The 16930-nt window shown below is 43.5% G+C and overlaps 1 protein-coding gene across 1 annotated transcript in view; it reads left to right on the forward strand.

Annotated features, from left to right (window-relative positions):
• Positions 1 to 228: 228 nt before the first annotated feature.
• Positions 229 to 16930, forward strand: part of UMODL1 (uromodulin like 1) — a 56879-nt gene continuing 40177 nt past the window's right edge. Inside the window, 5 exon segments of the mRNA XM_040585147.1 lie at positions 229 to 387; positions 656 to 1024; positions 6341 to 6583; positions 14552 to 14713; positions 15102 to 15208. Coding sequence (XP_040441081.1) covers positions 6466 to 6583; positions 14552 to 14713; positions 15102 to 15208 — 387 coding nt within the window. The 5' untranslated portion in view covers positions 229 to 387; positions 656 to 1024; positions 6341 to 6465.

The following is a 16930-nucleotide window of genomic DNA, read 5'->3' on the forward strand; positions in this document are numbered from 1 at the left end:
GCAGAAGGAGCACTAAAGTACACATTCTCCTTAGACATAGCAGAAATGTTTCCAAAACAGAATATATTTTGGGGTTTTTTTTTTGGTTTTGTGGGTTTTTTTTTGTTTTTTTGAAATGTTCTCTACTCATTTTCCCATTTTCTGCAGAAACATTTTTCATTGGAAGTCTGTGCAAGTCTTAATTTCCCTTTTTCTTTTCTTCTTTTCTTCTCTCTCTCTTTTTTTTTTTTTTTTCTGCTGATGCACTTGGTATTTTATTTTCCAAGCCAGAAGAACAGCTCACAAGTGTCTCAACACTACATGGAGCTCTGGCTCTGCCCTCTGCCACAGGATCTGAACCATCCTGTTGACCCCACATGTTCTCTAGGGCCCCAGCTCTCCAACCTTGTGAGTGTCAACACGGTGATTGCCTAACAGTGTTTTACAGAAGTGATATTACTGATATTCTGAACATACACATATGAGAGTTTGTGGTTCCAGCTGCCTTATGTCTGGCTCTTTCATCCACATGAAATTGCCTACAACACTGTAATAGGTATTTAAGTGCAGGTCTGAGCACACTGCTTCAGCTCCAAGAACTGTACCTGTGATTTTCCAAACTTTAGTGTCAGGTCCTCATAAAATATCTTATTGTATTTATTTCTTTTCTTTGCAGGAGCCAAGTGATATTGCACTGAAGTTATTGTCCTGTGATGTAAAGCTGCAGGCACATCTATCTTTTGTGATTTACACAATGAAAAGAAAGGGATTTTGATTTCTCAATTCTCCTGATTCATGCCCTGCCTAGTAAGGTTCTTGTTTGCCTAGCATTGCTCTGGTTTATGTGATGCTGAAATTGCGATGAAATGAGGAGCACAATGAGAACAGCTAGTGAAACAGCTTAAATTCAGGAAAAAACATCAACATCAACATTTACTTTTTCTCCTAGTTTGTTTTCAAGATACAGAATGAAAGACCTACAAAATAGTATCACCTGATGTGTGGACAGAGTTTAAATTCAAGATACATGTACCTGACATTCGAGGTATGTAAATCCAGCTCCTATCTGTCAGATGTTCAAGGTGCGAGAGGGAATCAGTGCTCAGAAGGATAAACATGGATTAAACCAGCAATTTTGAAATGCATTTTTCTCAAAGTCAGGCGGTGGGGGGGGGAGCAAGCTGAGCAGGCAGGCTCCCCCAGGAGAGTGCAAAGTAGGAAGAAACTGCGAAATCCCCAAAGGAGCCTCTTTGTTTCTGTTGCCAGTAGTTATCATCCACCTGCAAAAGGTAAAAAACCAGAGCACCTTTTCCCCTAATCCAAAAGCCTACATGCAAGGACAATCAAGTTCTACCACCTTGGAAACAAAGCGATAAGGAGGGCTTATCCACTGGTGCTACAATGGCCAGGATCACTATTATTTCTGTTCTCATCCTCTGGGCAGCCACACAGCAGGGTAGCGGGAATGAAATTACAGGTAAGCGATGCAAACCTGGTCAGAGGACCATGGCTGTTATGTAGGACAGCTTAGCTTGGGTGTGGGATATCTCTTTATTTGAAATATACTGACCAAGGTGGCCACTTTCTGGAGAACTGGCAATGTCTAAGTGACCATTTAAGAATCCTCTGTTTGTTTCTTAAACAAAGAAAATCTAACCAAGCCAAAATACAACCTTTGTCCCCAACTCGTCATCCCCAGGAAAAAGCCTTGTTATTTCCTTTGTGCTGGAAATGAATGAGTAGAATTACTGCTTTGTATTCAGTAATGTGTAAAATTGTATGAAAATAGTCTTTAAAATAAACTTTTGGAGGAAATTGTGTAGTAATGTACCTGGCAAATTCCTAGAGGTGCATAAAATGAAGCTGTGGAAGGCATGTTTACCTTTCGTATATAGTATGGGCTGTAATTTGGAAAAACCTAACCCAATTGCTAGGCTGTAACTGCTAAATTAAATCCTAATTTGCTCTTAATTTCTGGTTTGATTTATTCAGATGAGAAAAGACTGTGAATTTTGGCTGCTTTTTGTTTATTTTTTTTTACTTAAATGGTTTTCCAAGTCTGAGTTAAAATACAAAGCATATTTCCTAAAGCCTTGCAGACTTTTCTGTTATTATGTCAAATTCAGAACTGAGAAGCAGGTTCTACAGTTTGAGATTCAGCAGAATCCCCTTTCTACTGCCACTTAAAATGGTGTTGATTTAGAAAGAATTTGGAATACCAAATCAGAAAAATCAAGCCCTTGATCCATTTTTCTTCATGTTTTGGAGCCTTCATCTTTGAAAGCTGAGTTTGAATTTGCCCTCCAGGAACCTGTTTGAACAGATTACTTTTAAGGTTATGTCAAGGCAAGAAGAAAGGGGTTTGTCTTTGGCTCTTGCTATTCTCCAGCAAGAAAAGATTTTGCAGATCACAGCTCACAGTGGCTTTTTCTGGCACTTGAGCAGTGAAGTTTCCAGCATTGCGGCTAAGTCTCTGGCATAAATGCTATCAAGCATTTTTTATTGCTGATTACTTGATCATGCTCTCAATTCTGATTTGGGTTTGACCTTGAGTTATAAGCAGCCTGTTCCTGTGCAGACTTTCCTTTCAGCCTTTCCCCTCAGTAGTTGTTTCTATTAATAAATTATTTGCTTTAATTGTTTCTGCTCTTGCTTAAGATGATAAATGTTATACTTTCCCTGACAGTGCTGAAAGCTGGTGGTTGCTAAGATAAAAACCTGAAGTCCTGAGATGATAGGCATAATGTAGCCCTACTAATGTCAAGTGACTGCCTTCTACTTTGCAATTGACTTCAGCTTTGTGTTGCTGGAAACAACAGCCAGTGCAATTTAATTCCATTTGATGGTGCCATAATCGCAAAGATGGGGGTAATGAGAACAGAAAGCCAATTTGCTAAAGAGCCCAAATTGATCTAAGCCACATCGCTCAGCAGGAAACTGCTGTCAGCAAATAATTGAATTCTGAGTGTCAAAGCTTGTTTTAAACTGTATGGAAGTGGTGGGTGTTGGTAGGGTAGGTGGTGCTGCACCTTTCCCTGTCACCTTCAGTCTAACCTGTTCCAGTGAGGGTATCTTTTTGTACCACCATAGCCGTATCTGCAGCTTTCTCTCTTGGCTTTGGCAGCCTCATTCTATACCTAGTATCAATGTTTAAGTATGAAATATGATTTCATATCTGCTCTGACAGCTGTAGCTTCTAATTATAAACTGTCTAATTCTACACCATTTTATTCTCAGTTTCATACCTGTATTTATGTGGCACATTGCTGTAGAGCCTAAGCCAGCTCAGCTGACACTGGAATTTTTAGCTTTCCAGTGCTACGTCCTTGCTGCAGCCTCAACTCTGCATGGAAAACATGGATCCTCAGTGCTCTTATTTACAACCTTACTTGGCTGTTCTCTTCCACTCCCTGCTTTGCTCTATCCATGGTAATTTGTGAGCTCAAGAGAAGTGGAGGGATCACAGTAACAAGGAACGAAGCTGAACTCTTCTTCCTTACCTACCCTACCCTCTCTAACCTAATTTTATGCTATAACAGTATGATTCTTTAATACAGTAGTTTCTTTTTCTTGTTTTCATAGAACAAAACTTGTCTTTCTCCTCCTACTTACCATGATCACCAGCAGATGTTTGTGCACTTTCTCCACATGAAGACTAGATTCAAAATGACTTAGGTATTCTTTCCATTCCACTTTGGGTATTCAGTCATTCAGGTCCCAAAGTAATGAAAAAAAAAAGCTGAAACAAGATATTTTTTTTCTTCACACACACCCCACCCCCCACCCCCGCCTACGTGCCTAGAAGCATTTGCTGGGGTAGGTATTCTTGGAGGACTCTTAACACATGGCAATGGAATGCTTGACAGCTACCAGTTTCTTGTGAGGCACTTTTGCCTGATGTGAAGTAGTAATTGATCAAATCCACTGGATAAAAAGCAGCCCTTAATCTCAAATTTCTGCTCTGGGACTCACATTTGTTCTCATATCCCCTCTCCCAGAGGCATGTCCTAAAGTTAAACAGGGGAGGGAGGCCACCTTACTTTCTCTGGCTCACTTCACCTTCCTTTCCCTCCTGCACAGCCACCTATGTGCAACAGCTGGCTACGGGCTTTCATGGTCCTGGTCAGACCTCCATCCTGGCCCCTGGGTGCTCTCCTGGGCCAGGCAGGGCATGGGTTTCAGCCCCTCAGCTTGACACAGACTGGGTGTCGTCCTGCCCTTCATGACCATCTCCTTTCATTCTCTTCTTAAGGATGAGCAGCCCTGTGGTTTTTTAGGAAAATTAAGACCTTTCAGCTGCTGTTTCTGGAGCTAGCTTCAGGTACCAGGCACAGAGGTGACCTGCTTGAGGCTGAGGAGGAAGCAGCAGCAGGGAGTGGGATTTCCAGATGTTCTCTTACTCTCAATGTTTTCCTGTTGACCCACTCTAAGCAGCAGCACAGGGCTCCCTGGAGCCTGCTGGGAGATCTCCTGTTCTTACACTTGCCCTCTGTAGCATTCCCCTGCATCAAACTTTGCATTGTGCTGCAGGAGGAAGGCACAGGTGGGTTAGGCAGAGCAGGGCTGGACTCTCAGGGTGCTGATGCTCTCCCTGGGTATGGTCAAACACAGGTTATTTATGCGGGGGTGGTGGGCAATCCCAGCCACCTCTCTTTCTTTCTGCTCTTCCAAAGTGCCCTTGTCTGCAGGGAGGTGTCTGTGCCTCTGGAAACTGCACTAAGCAAATTTTTCTTCATGGCCTTTCAAACATCTAAGTCAGGGGATGTCTTTCAGGCTGTTCTTATTTAAGCAGTGGCTAGGATTAGGGCTGGAGGAAGACATTTCGGGTGATTTGGTTGAGCCAGTTTGAGGGATGTATCATGGCTTTATGGTATCCCATGCTTTCTTCTGGACTCTCCTTGCACTACAAACGGATCGTCCTGTTCAAAGCTTTATGTACCAGTCCTGTTCAAATGGTGCATATATCTTTTAAACATGATAAAAGCACATGATTCCCAAGAACCTGACAGTTCTTTTTTTCTTGAATTGTTTTTACATTTTGAATTTTCAGGCAGGAGATAAGTTGTACAAATATAAATATTATATAAGTTGTACAAATATAAGTTGTACAAAACAAAGGTAAGCTGTGATTATTTTAATTGTGTGCCTGTTGTGTATACTATGTTAGCTTCAGTCTGTCTGTTGACTGGCCCTGGTCCCCTCAGAGGTCTCAGAAGTAACAATCTTGCCATACTTGCATCTCTGCAAGTCTCTGCATCTCTGCAGCATCGTATTTATCCTTATAAAAGTTTCTTTTGCCTTGTCTAGAGGATGATACTAGAATTTTAATTCTGTCCCATCTGCTTCCCAAATGGGACACAGGGTGACACAGCCCCTCTGGCTTCTGTAACATCTTCTTAGGAGACAGCTTGCTGTCTGTGACATGATTGTAGGTTGCTTACTGCTAATTCTTGAATTCCATCTGGTTTTGTTGCGGTTGTTTGGGTTTGGGTTTCTTTGTGTTGTTTGGGTTTTTTTCCTGCTTCTGCTCAAGTATTTCAGTTTTAAGTAAAGCATGTAACAAGTTTGCTCCTCATCATGGCTGCTTTCAGAACTCCAGAAACTGACTTTCATTCCCAGACCTGCGTGAAATTATGGTTAATGAACTTATCACTGACTTTGCTTAAATTGAAGGCGATGAACCACTGCAGCTCTCAAAAGCCTGGTCTAATACAGTCTGCTACAAATACAGACAGGCAACATAGGAGCTCCAGGAATACCTTTTGTGTCAGATACCTGAAAGTCCTTCCCAATGATGTACGAGTACCCAGTTTTAGCCTAGGGCGATGTCTGAAGGGTGCCTCATTCCAGACATCTACTGTGACACACCTGCCCATGAGTTCCTCACCCTTTGTTCCGTTTATAGTCAGCAGAGATAGATGAACACTTTGGCAGCATGAGCCTGGAGTGGACATCTGAATTACTTGGATGACTCTGCCCTGGAAGTGCCTATTCTGCTCTACTGTTAATTTCTACTAATGTGTATTAATTTCCTTTATACTTACTTGAGTTAAATTACCCTTTTTCTGCTTTGTACCTGAAGGCATGGAGAGCTCTTTGAATTTTCTGCCAATCTGCATTCTTTTCTGACTGAAGTGTTGCCCATGACAGTCACAACTAATTCTTTTTTCTGTCCGTTTTCTAAAGTGACATTCTTCCTAACATCAGCCTTCCTAGAAACCATTCATCTTGTGTTGGTTCTGTCACTGCTTTCTCATAATGGTATTTTTAATGAGATACTGCAGGGAACTTATGCTCTGGGGTGACAAGTTAGTGCTGATCCCTTTCTTTCCTGTTTGTTCTTTTTCCCCCCCTTCCCTAGAAAAAGGCCTCTCTTTGCTAGGGTACCATCTGTGCAACTATAGCCTGACCAAAACTGTGTTTAAAACGGTTGCCTACCAAAAGTCCTATGAGAAAAACACTTCCTGTGGAGGATGGATACCGTGGATGGTGTGTCCCCGGATGTACTACAAAACGCAGTATCATACCGTTGAAGTCCCTGAAACCATCACTCTTACAGATTGCTGTGAAGGATATGAACAAGTTGGACTCTACTGCTCTTTAGGTAAGTTTTAGTCAGATTACCAGTTCAAATAAATGCTTCTGGTAGAAGAGGATTCACTCAAACTGAGGCATGTAAAGGCTTAATTTGGTTCTGGACAATAGGTTCCTGTTCATGGAAATCTGTGAGTCTGCAAAAATCTACAGTGAACTTGGTCCAACATGGTAGGAGTAGACATGAAAGACTAATGATCCTTGCTCTTTGCCACCCCTAATTGAAAAGTCACTAAAGTTCCAGGTAAGCATGAAGGCAGCACCTGCTCAGTACCCCTGCAAAGGCTAATTACTCGTCATGGTTCAGGCCAGTATCCATGGCCAAGTAGCCTTGCCTGGTGCTGTACCTGCTCTGAGCGTACTTGCATTTACAGTAGGAGCTTTCTCCTCAAAAGTGACTCAGGATGCACTTAGGATAACAACTCCTTTGATATGGAGCAGGGTCAGTTTCCAGGATACAAACTCAATTTTGATGTTAATTTAAAACAACCTGTTGCCTCAGAGCAAGTTGGTACTGACTGCCTTCCAGGGAAGTCTGGAAACTCATGAACATTTTGGTGGATCTAATCTAACTTCTGAGTTTCAAAAAGACTCTGCTCCAGAAGACTTAAATCATCTTTGACTCAAGAGGAAGATTTTTTCCCTCCCACATCAAGGCTACCGCTTGTCAACAAGAAAACGCCTATGTTAGCAGAATTTGAGACGTAGATGGAAGGGGTTCCTTGGGTAAAAGTAACTTCTTTTTGTTTAATGGATAAAGACACATGCTTTTAAGATGAATAGGCATCTTGGATTAGCTAGGCCAGCACTGGACTGTTTCAGCATCCAGAAAAGTTCTGCAGGACATAAATTTGTCTCCTATTTTCAGTATGATACTGCATATTCTCCGTTTTCCCTTTTATAAAGTTATGTTCCTGGGAATTTACATAGTGACAACACTGTAACAGAATATTGAAAAGAAAAGGTTCTACTGCAGCCCTGGCTCTTGCTTTGGGTCATAAGGCTTAAGTGACTCAGATTGTGGGAATGTCCCCGAACCTGCTCCTGCCTTGGATGATATAACATGACATGAGAGGATATGAGCCATAAGTCTTGTCATGGGATCTGTTGAGAACTGTGTGTTCATCCTAATTCTAAGTTGCTTCAGAGCATTGGAAAATTAACCTCCAGATAATTTTTGCCAGGTGTTTTCTCAAAAGTTACCAGTAGAATATTGTGTCTAGCAGGAAAATGCTTTTAACAGAAAGATGGAAACACAGAAGTGGTCATTGTGTTGCACTTGTTCTTAAAATGATTTGGTAAAGAAGAGAAATGAAAGCATAATTAGATACACATAATTCTTAATTTATTGTATCCTGCCATTGTTTGGCTCTGTGGCTGTTGTGGAGTGTCAGCCAGTGCAAAACTTGACCTGCAGGTTATGGTGTGTCCAGGCAGTCTTCTCAGACGGGTAGAGGACCTGCTGTTGATCATCTGTACTTTCCAAGCATCAGTTCCACATGGGAAAATCTCCAGTAGATCTAATTATAGTTGAAAAGTTACTTCAGTAAGGTATTTTTGATAAACATGCATATGCATACATGTATGCACATACTTATCAAGTGACAAGACTGAGAAGCAATTGGAGAAAATTGCTTTTTTAATTCTGTAGTACAAGGAAATAGCTGTGTGAGCTAAACATTAAAGAGTCACTGGCTAGTTCCAGTTGTCTCTATTTGCACAAGAAACTACGAGTGATCATGATTTTCAAGGTGTTTCAGAACCTCTGAAAATCAAGACCATCTTCTTGGGTGGAAAAGAAAGGCAGCCTGGTAAGACTTTAAATATTTTTTCTCAGTATAATTCTATGCCTTTTAAAAACATCTCTAGGGATATTTTAGGCTTGAGAGCTCTTGATGAGCTTATTTCATCTAACATTAACAAATCTGTAAATCTCTTGTAAAGCTTAGCTACAGAATTTCTACTCTGCCCTTGCCACATTGTTGATAGGCACTCCTGGCAAGTTTGCCCATGAAATACTGTGGTCACCTTGACTCTTTTTTCCTGTCAAAGTTAAATTGGGAATATTTTAAACCATAAAAGGATTTGTATGGCTTCTAGGTGATTTCTGTGTTTACATTATTCCGGTATCTTTGCTTTTCAGGGCATTAGTCATAAACTCGGTGAATGGTAATGCACTGTCTAGACACAGTCTTAAATAAATGATGAGAAGAGAAACTGGAAATGCTGAAATTACTGCACAGCACACTGTTGAACTACTGTTATTTTCTTCTTTGACGTTATCCATGCTGGCATGCTCTCCATCCTGCTAGGAGTGGAAAGGTCTCCATGACCTTTCACAGCAACCTGCTCCTGGCCACACCCTTTCTTTCTAGAAGGAAACATTTACCCCTGCCAGGGATATGGCAGGTCCTGCTTTTCTTATTTCTTTACTGTTGGGAAAAAATGTTTAGATCATTAGTCAGGTTGTTCTGGGAGTTCTCACTAGTTGCCAGTCAATCACTTGAGGATAGCATTACACATGCACACACAAACAACTTTAACATTTTAAAATAAAATAAAAAAAATTAAATATCTAAAAGTTAGGACGTGCTAGAATTAATTCTAAAGTTCGAATTAAATAAAACAACCTTTGTTTCCTCTCTTTGTGCCTATGCATGCTGAGTAGTAAATCACTGATTACCTGATGCAGTGCTGCCTTGCCCGAGGACCACATTTCCCTGAGGTGCTCAGGGATGATGGAACCCCTCTAAGGAGCTCCTCAGCAGTGTGCCACCCTGGCCTCTGCGGTCCCTGTGTGGTGCAGTGCCCTGCCGCGCCTCTCTCTGAATACAGAATTATTTATCACCTCTTGAGGTGAATCCTGGGGCAATTCACAGACAGTGATATTTGTCTTCCTGCAGCCTGTGGGAAGGGAAGGAGGTTCTCTGTTCTTCAGAGCTGGGCAGCCGAACTGCAGAGAAAATGAGATCAAACCATTTTGTGTGCCCACTCTAAGACACCTAGCGCGTGGTTTTAATTTTTTCTTAAATTTATTTTGATTTTGATTTTCAGAGTGCTTAGTGCTGCCTCTAACAGTTTGTGTGGTTGGAGTGTAGAGCCCCATGTCCTTGATGGTGACTGTGAGCAGCCCCCCAGTTGCTAAGCAGGTCCCAGGGCTGCTGGTCATGTTCCTGGACCTGTGAAACCCACGGCTCTGAAAGGTTGTTTTAAGTTTGTTGTGCAAAACTTCCCCAGCATCTTGCAGGGTATTTTTTTTTAAGGTAAAGACAGGGTCCAATTCTCCAGGCTTGTTTCCAGCTGCTTGAAGCACTGGTAGGGTTACTTCTCCCTGTGACCGGTTAGCTGCCTGCCTTCTACCTTATTGCGTAAGATGAAACCAGAGAGATTCCTTATCTGCCATCTAACCCTGCTTGATCCCCAGCTAGAGAGCAAAGGAGTGCATCAACATGTAATGAAGGCTGTTTCTTTTAAGCGGACATACACAAAAGTACCTTGAAACAAGAAGCCCCCAAAACTTTAATCCTGGAGTTTCTTAACTTGAGAGTGCTTGATTTGCAATGTTAAGGCCACACTCTAATCAGAGTGTGCTTTGTGTGCATAACTCCCTAAGGTTTTCAGAAAACAACTGTAAAATACACCCCCCACCCCCCCCCCCCCCTATTTGTTTTAGGTGCCCAGGTAGCTCCTCCGCAGGGCTGGGACCTTTCAGAGCCTGCATGCAGATGTTTGCTTGCTGAGCCCAACCAGAGCAGTGGGGAGCAGTGGCACAGCTGCCCCTCCTTGCATGGGCTGTCACCAGAAAGCCATGGGACAGCAGCGTCACCGCATGGGGCATGTGGGCAGCATTGCAGCGTCAGCCTGGGGTGGGAAGGTGCCAAGATGCCCTACGGGACCTCACCCACAAGCAGATGTCTCTGGCTGCCCTGTAGTTTGGGTCTTTTGTGTGCCCTCAGCAGCTGCAGAAATGGGATTACAGGTGTCGGAGGGTATGTCCCTGCCCATTCCTCATGGTGCCTGCCTATGGACTCCTGTCCGGGAGCTGCCCCTGTGTGAGCCCACCGAAGCTGTCTGCCTTCACACCCCCACACTGACAAATTCCAGAAGTTCACACCCATTTGGGTAAAGTGTGTGCTTCTACCCATTTCATTACTGTGGCTCTGGTGGATATCAGCTCCACTTTCACCTTACCCTCTGCCTCTGGGATTTTGTAAACCTTGATCAGCCTACTTCTCTCCACAGCAAAAAATCCCAACCTTTTTAGTAGTCTTTCCTTGCAAGTTATCTGCTCCATTCAGTTACTCACCTCGTGCCTTTCTTGACCACATTAGCCTCAGGGGGAGCAGGGGTATCTACGGCCACGTCCGAGCTGTGGGTTCACCATGGGTCCCTGATGGCCCTCCACTGACTGCCGGTGTGAGCACCGACAGGGCAGAGCGTGGCCACGTCATGGTGCTGCCGGCAGGATGAACCCCTTGGAAGTGGCAGTGCCTACATTTCATTAAGTTTCTTCTGAGCATGCACAGACTGATTTTGTGCTTTGAAGGCCGTGTTCCTCCATCATCCAACAGCTCCTTCCTTGCCGAATTTCAGTCCATGGCTCCTGAATATGTTCTAGTGAATGATATGGCTTTTTGTAGGGAGGGCTGTTAAATATTTGTCAGATGCGGAAACAGCACATCCTGACGCTGCTCTCCATTAACTCCCGGTCAGGCAATCAGGATGGACAATACCCATCTGAGCAAGCAGTCTAGCAGTGCTCAAAGACCCTGAAAACAGGGTAATATGATGAAAACTGCTGTTCTGCCTTTGTAATAGGTTTTGCCAGGAGCTCTTTCTATAATCTCATAGATTTGTCTCCACCTCCTGATGCCTGGGATGAATGCAGGATTTTGGTCCCTGTCTCTGTCACACCCTCTGGATGAAACCTGTCCCCTCCAGGTGGAAGGAGGGAGAGGAAGGGGGTTATGGCTGAGCTTGTGGTGTCCCTCAGCATCTATGTCCTGGGGGATCCCCCCATCCTGTGGTCACAGCAGACCCAGTGGCTGTCATGGGCATGCTGGTAACTGACCTTTTGTTGCTAAGTGCTGGGTGCTGCATTTCTTCTGCTGTATGTTTATGCAAATAACAAAGGAGAAAAGCCTATACTTTATCCAGCTGACAGAGGAGTTAGCTGGCTTGCTCCCCAGTGCTGGCAGTGTTGCTCGGTAGGTGACTGTCCCCAAGGTGATTGAAGTGGAGAGTATAAATTGAATTTTCAAAGTGCTTCTGGTACAATTAGGCAGAAATGTGATGTGAATCCATCTCTGTTTCTGCTGATCTGAAAATTATGACCTTTTGATTTTTGGCAAATGGCTAGCATGGCCATTGATTCAGTAGTGTTTTCTGAGATTGCATGTGACTCATTAAACCTTTTACACTGCAGTTAAACATGCCAAAAAAAAGAAAGACCTAGGTGAAAAAAAGGCTGCTTTGAACCTCAAACCTGCTTGAACTGTACCTGAATCTCAGAGCTGGGGGCATTTGCATGCTTGGGTCCAGCTTACCAAGATCCACCTGGTTTGAATAGCAAGGATCACTGGTGACCTACTAACGCAGGGAAATCCCTTGGCGCTCATGTTTGTGCAGGCTCCCAGTGTGAGAGGCTGCTTAGCCTCCCTGCACAGGAGGCCAGGATGGAGCAATCATGTGAGACTGGGAATGTGTGGGAGACTCATCTAAGGGCAACTGAGGCTGTTTCACACCTTACTGTGGCTTTAGACTAGAAAGCAGGAAGAGGTTTTCTAGCAGTAGGACCCATTTGGGGGAATGACCCGTAGTGCCAGCCCCAGAGCCAGTAGCAGAGGTTCCTGCTGGGAAGCAGAACAGGACTACTGGGACTTTCTGGACCCAGAAGTAACTTGAGTAAGATTGCACAAGGCTGGATTTTTTTTTTTTTTTTGCTTGTCTTCCTACTGTAAACCTTGGTCTACAACTCTAAATGAACTTTGGAGGCAGTATTGGTCCTGGGGAAGACTAAGGAGGGCAAGGGTCCTTGGTTTGCAGGCATGAAGGGGCCCACACTAGGTAGGCTGCATTAGGCAGCAGAAAAAGTCCGTCTCCCTGTAAGGCAGCCAGCCATCCTTTGGGGCTGGGAGTGGGGGGTAGTTTCCTAATTTGCTGCCCAGAGCTCCTGTGGGTCTAACACCAACCTGAAAGATGCTCACAGCACTGTTAAAGCATGTGCTCGGTGACTGTGTGCACACAAAGTATACACACACGTTGTATCAAATACTATAAAAATCAGTGTGGGAAAGTGCTGTCCCATGTATTCTGCATGCAAATCTTTTAAAATACATGCGCAAGTAACCTGTGTGCTGCTGAGAGATCTCAATTCAGTGCCTTCCCTGTTCTCCAGCTTGTGGGATTTGGCAGATTTTTCAGTGGAGGTGTGGACTCCTGTCATTAAATTATGCTTACTTTTCTTAATTACCTTTCAGAGACCCTTGACAAGCACACTGTGGGCCCCCCAAAAGACACAGACCATAGTCTTAAAACCACTGGTCTTAACAGTCTATTTCTTTTTGCAAATATGACTGCATGTCCAGCTGCAGAAGTGGCTGAGAATTATACATGTTGAGTTTTGTATGCCATATTTTGAGCCCAGTCCCTGGATTGTAGATCGAGCTTGGGATCTGGAGTACTAAAAATGAGATTTGTTAAGGAGTGGGCTGAAAAGCTGAGGCTCTCTGCTTGCAATAGCTTCTACTCTTCCACGGACTGGCAGAGAGGGAGACCTGGAATGTGCATGTGGCAGCAAGTTACATAGATTTAGGGTAAATCTTAATTAATCAAGACCATTTGCCTGTTTAAGAAGGTTACTTTGCTGAGGCCAAAAGTCCTCGATTCAATATTTCCTTCTGCTTCTTGGAAACCTCAGATTTACTATTATTCAGAGTCTTGGGATAATGGAAATTGTAAACCCACAGAAATGATGGTTCATGATAGATTTATAGTTTGCTATGGACCTTTCATTTGCTATGGATTTTATCATGCTGAGTGTGGTTTTCCTGCACAACAACCTGTTTCTGTTGCAACAATCATTTTTATTTTTCTCCTGGCTGGCCTTAATTGATCAGTAATGGATCAAGAGTTTGTAGGTGCAAAATGAATGGAAAAGAGAAATCTTTTAGGTTGATTGGGAAGACCAGAGCTGAGCCTTACTTGGAGTTACGTTTGAGAGCATGGATGAAAGTAATGTTCGTAGAGCTTAGAAGTATTTTCTCTTTTCCTCCGGAGAAGGGTACGTGGGGGCATTGAGCCAGGACCACTGTCTGCCCTTGGCTTGGGAAGCAGCAACCTTCTGCCTTAGCTGCGCCCTCAGAGCTGCCTGGCGTGGGCTGCTGGCCTCCCAGGGCGGCTGGCTGATGCGGAGCAAGTGCTGCCAGGCTGCAGACCACGGGCTCGGGTCTGCTCTGCTGTCCCTCTGTGCAGCCCCCTTAACTGTACCTGAGAACAGCATTGTGCCTCCACTCTCATGTGACATCTTCAATCACTATAACTAAAGGTTAACTTTGTCACAACCAAAGGTTAAATAAAACCTCCCGATTTCTAGCCCAGACATTACCTGTTTCTTTTGATCATTATATGTTCTTTGGATTAGTCATAGCTGACATCAGGCACATTTTCTGTTTTGCAGTGCTTCAGTGCCTCCACATTTAGAAACTTATCTGTCTATCCATCCACCCATAATTATTAATGGAAAATTATAAATTCAAAATTTCTGTAACAAGAATGTCATGAACAAGAGAAAATTCTGAGAATATTTACACTCTTAAAATGAAATAATGGTATTTTAGGCTCCTATTTTCTCCACACGAAAACCTTAGAACAGATGTGCTTCTAAAATGAGGAGGAGGTGTTTGCTAAAATTAAATAGCACAATTTTTTGGAAACTATTTTCTATATTTTTGTTCTCAGAAATGTTTTTGTTACTTAGCACTCAATAGATCCAGTGTATTTGCCTCAAGACCTGGTATTTGTCCAATGGAGAATATGGAAACATGTGATTATCCTTGCACGTTTGATACTGAATGTCCAGGGCTTAAAAAATGCTGCAACTCATCCAAAGGAGCAGGCTGTGTGGATCCAATGCCAGAGGGTATGTTACTGATAAATTTAAGACTGCTTCTAATAGAAATATGCTTAATTTTTCCTTCTGAGGGTGGGAATGGGCAGGAAAACTGTTACCATAGCTCTTTAGAAAACAAATATGGGAATCTGCTCTGGATCAATTCCAGGATACTCAGCTTCAGCACTTGCACCCATGAGAACTAAACGGTGCGTGAGTACTGCAGGTACTTTCCTTGGCTGCTTCTCCTTCACTGGTGCTGCTGCCTGCGGCATATGGCGAACGAGGCTGTAACTGACGGCTGTACGTGGGCCCTTCATAGTTGCCAAGTTAAAGCTTCAGAGTGTTCCTATAGCTCTGTCACTTTCTATAGCATCAGACCTCAGATGACTTGGCTGTTTTATTTTGTACGCTTCAGGAAGGACATTCTGGTACAATGTGACAGTGCTTGTGAAAATGGATTTTAATGAATTAATTAGAGTGGATTCCCACCTTCTGAATCACTCACGCCTTTTGCACTCCATGGTATGTACAAACGCAAACGTTCCTGTGTGTTGCTTGTTGCATCCATGTTCCTGTTACTCAGTAACCACCACTTGTTTCATAGCCCTCTGTGCTGGGCATAACCTTGCCAGCCAGTCGCTCCCCCTTTGTTCTGTCAGATCATGCTTTATGGCACTAATTTATTCCTAATTACTGAATGTCAGATGATCTTCAAGCAGCTCAATTAATATTGATTTATCAGCTTCTTTAGTAAATTTTTAAGGTCTCTTCCAAGGGCAATTTAAAGACATATAGTATATATGTCTTTAAATACAAGAAGTATAGGGCTTTTTCCTGCTTAAATGATGCTTGCTCCAGCTCTGTCTCAGTTCAGCTTTTGGCCTATGACTGGGTCCAGATTTCAAGACCTGCAAAGTGTGATGCTTTATGATAAGGAGTTTTGAATTAAACCTTTCAAGAGACAAACCTGATCTACGGCACTGGGACCTACGTGGCTGGTGGACTCGGCAACACCAGAAGTTTTGCTGTGAAAACCCAGGATTACAGCAGGCGACTGTGTCTTGGATCAAGGGCATTTTGTGGTCATTCTTGCCAGAGGAGCAGGGCTGGGGGAGACAGCAGGGTGTTGCTTTTGCTGTAGGACCAAGGCTCTGACTTGTATACAGATTAGCAGTGGCCAAAGCAGTAGAATCACAGAATCACAGAATGGTTGGGGTCGGAAGGTACTTCTGGAGATCATCTAGTCCAACTCCCTGCTAAAGCAGGTTCTCCTAGAGCAGGTTGCACAGGGTTGTGTCCAGGTAGGTTCTGAATGTCTCCAGAGAAGGAGACTTCACAACCTCTCTGGGCAGCCTGTAAACAACACATTCAGGGCTGTGCAACAGCAGCGCAGCGCATCTCTCTATCCATAACACAGCAGGTGGGAAGAGTCCAAGGCAACCAAGAAAAACAGCCCTAGCAGAGGCATGAGGCACTGGAGTGTCTGCAGGAAGAATTAGGCTGCAAACTAAAGCCATGCTTGCACAGAAGGGCTTGCTCTGTCCTCTCAGTGGTCTTTAGAAATGGATTGATGAACTAGGACAGAGACCTTCCAGGCCATAAACCCAAAGCATTTCCCTAGTACATATCACCATGCCATGGAGAAAACCACGCTTGGATGTGGTCTTTGAAAGATACCTAAGAGGGCAGGTCCCTATTTACCTCCATTTTTATTTCTAACTTCTCCCCAGTTTCAAGCTGGGGGTGGGCAAGTAGCAAAGAAAACCCTTCTCCCATCATCAGCTAGGACTGACACGCAGGGGAACTGAAATAGTAGCAGTAGCATGGGAATGTTGCATGTGTGGAGTTCTTCCTCCTACCTGAACTCCTCATACCCTAAAAAAGCGAGAAACCCTGGTCCTGATGTTGTATAGAGGAGTAGAGGGTAATGATGTACCAAGACTTTTATATCTTGGTCTGAATCAAGTTCTGGAAAAGTCAGACACACCAGAAATAGGAAATATAAACGGAAGCTTTGCAATAAGCTGCTGTTTAGAGGAATGTCTTCCAGGCCCTGTCTGCTCCACTGACTTGTAATGCTCAGCCCACCACCCTGTCCCCTCCCTCATTCCTGACTCACAGTTGTGATGGCTTGATCAGTCCTGGGGTCTTTCTGTGACTCTTAGTCCCTTCTTCCTCAGTCTATTGCTTTTCTTCTTTTTCTTTCTATTTCCTTTGCCAGCAGTCTTTTTAGCTGCTTAAAGT

Source organism: Falco naumanni, chromosome 2 (assembly GCF_017639655.2).
Source record: "Falco naumanni isolate bFalNau1 chromosome 2, bFalNau1.pat, whole genome shotgun sequence".
Lineage (NCBI taxonomy): Eukaryota > Metazoa > Chordata > Aves > Falconiformes > Falconidae > Falco > Falco naumanni.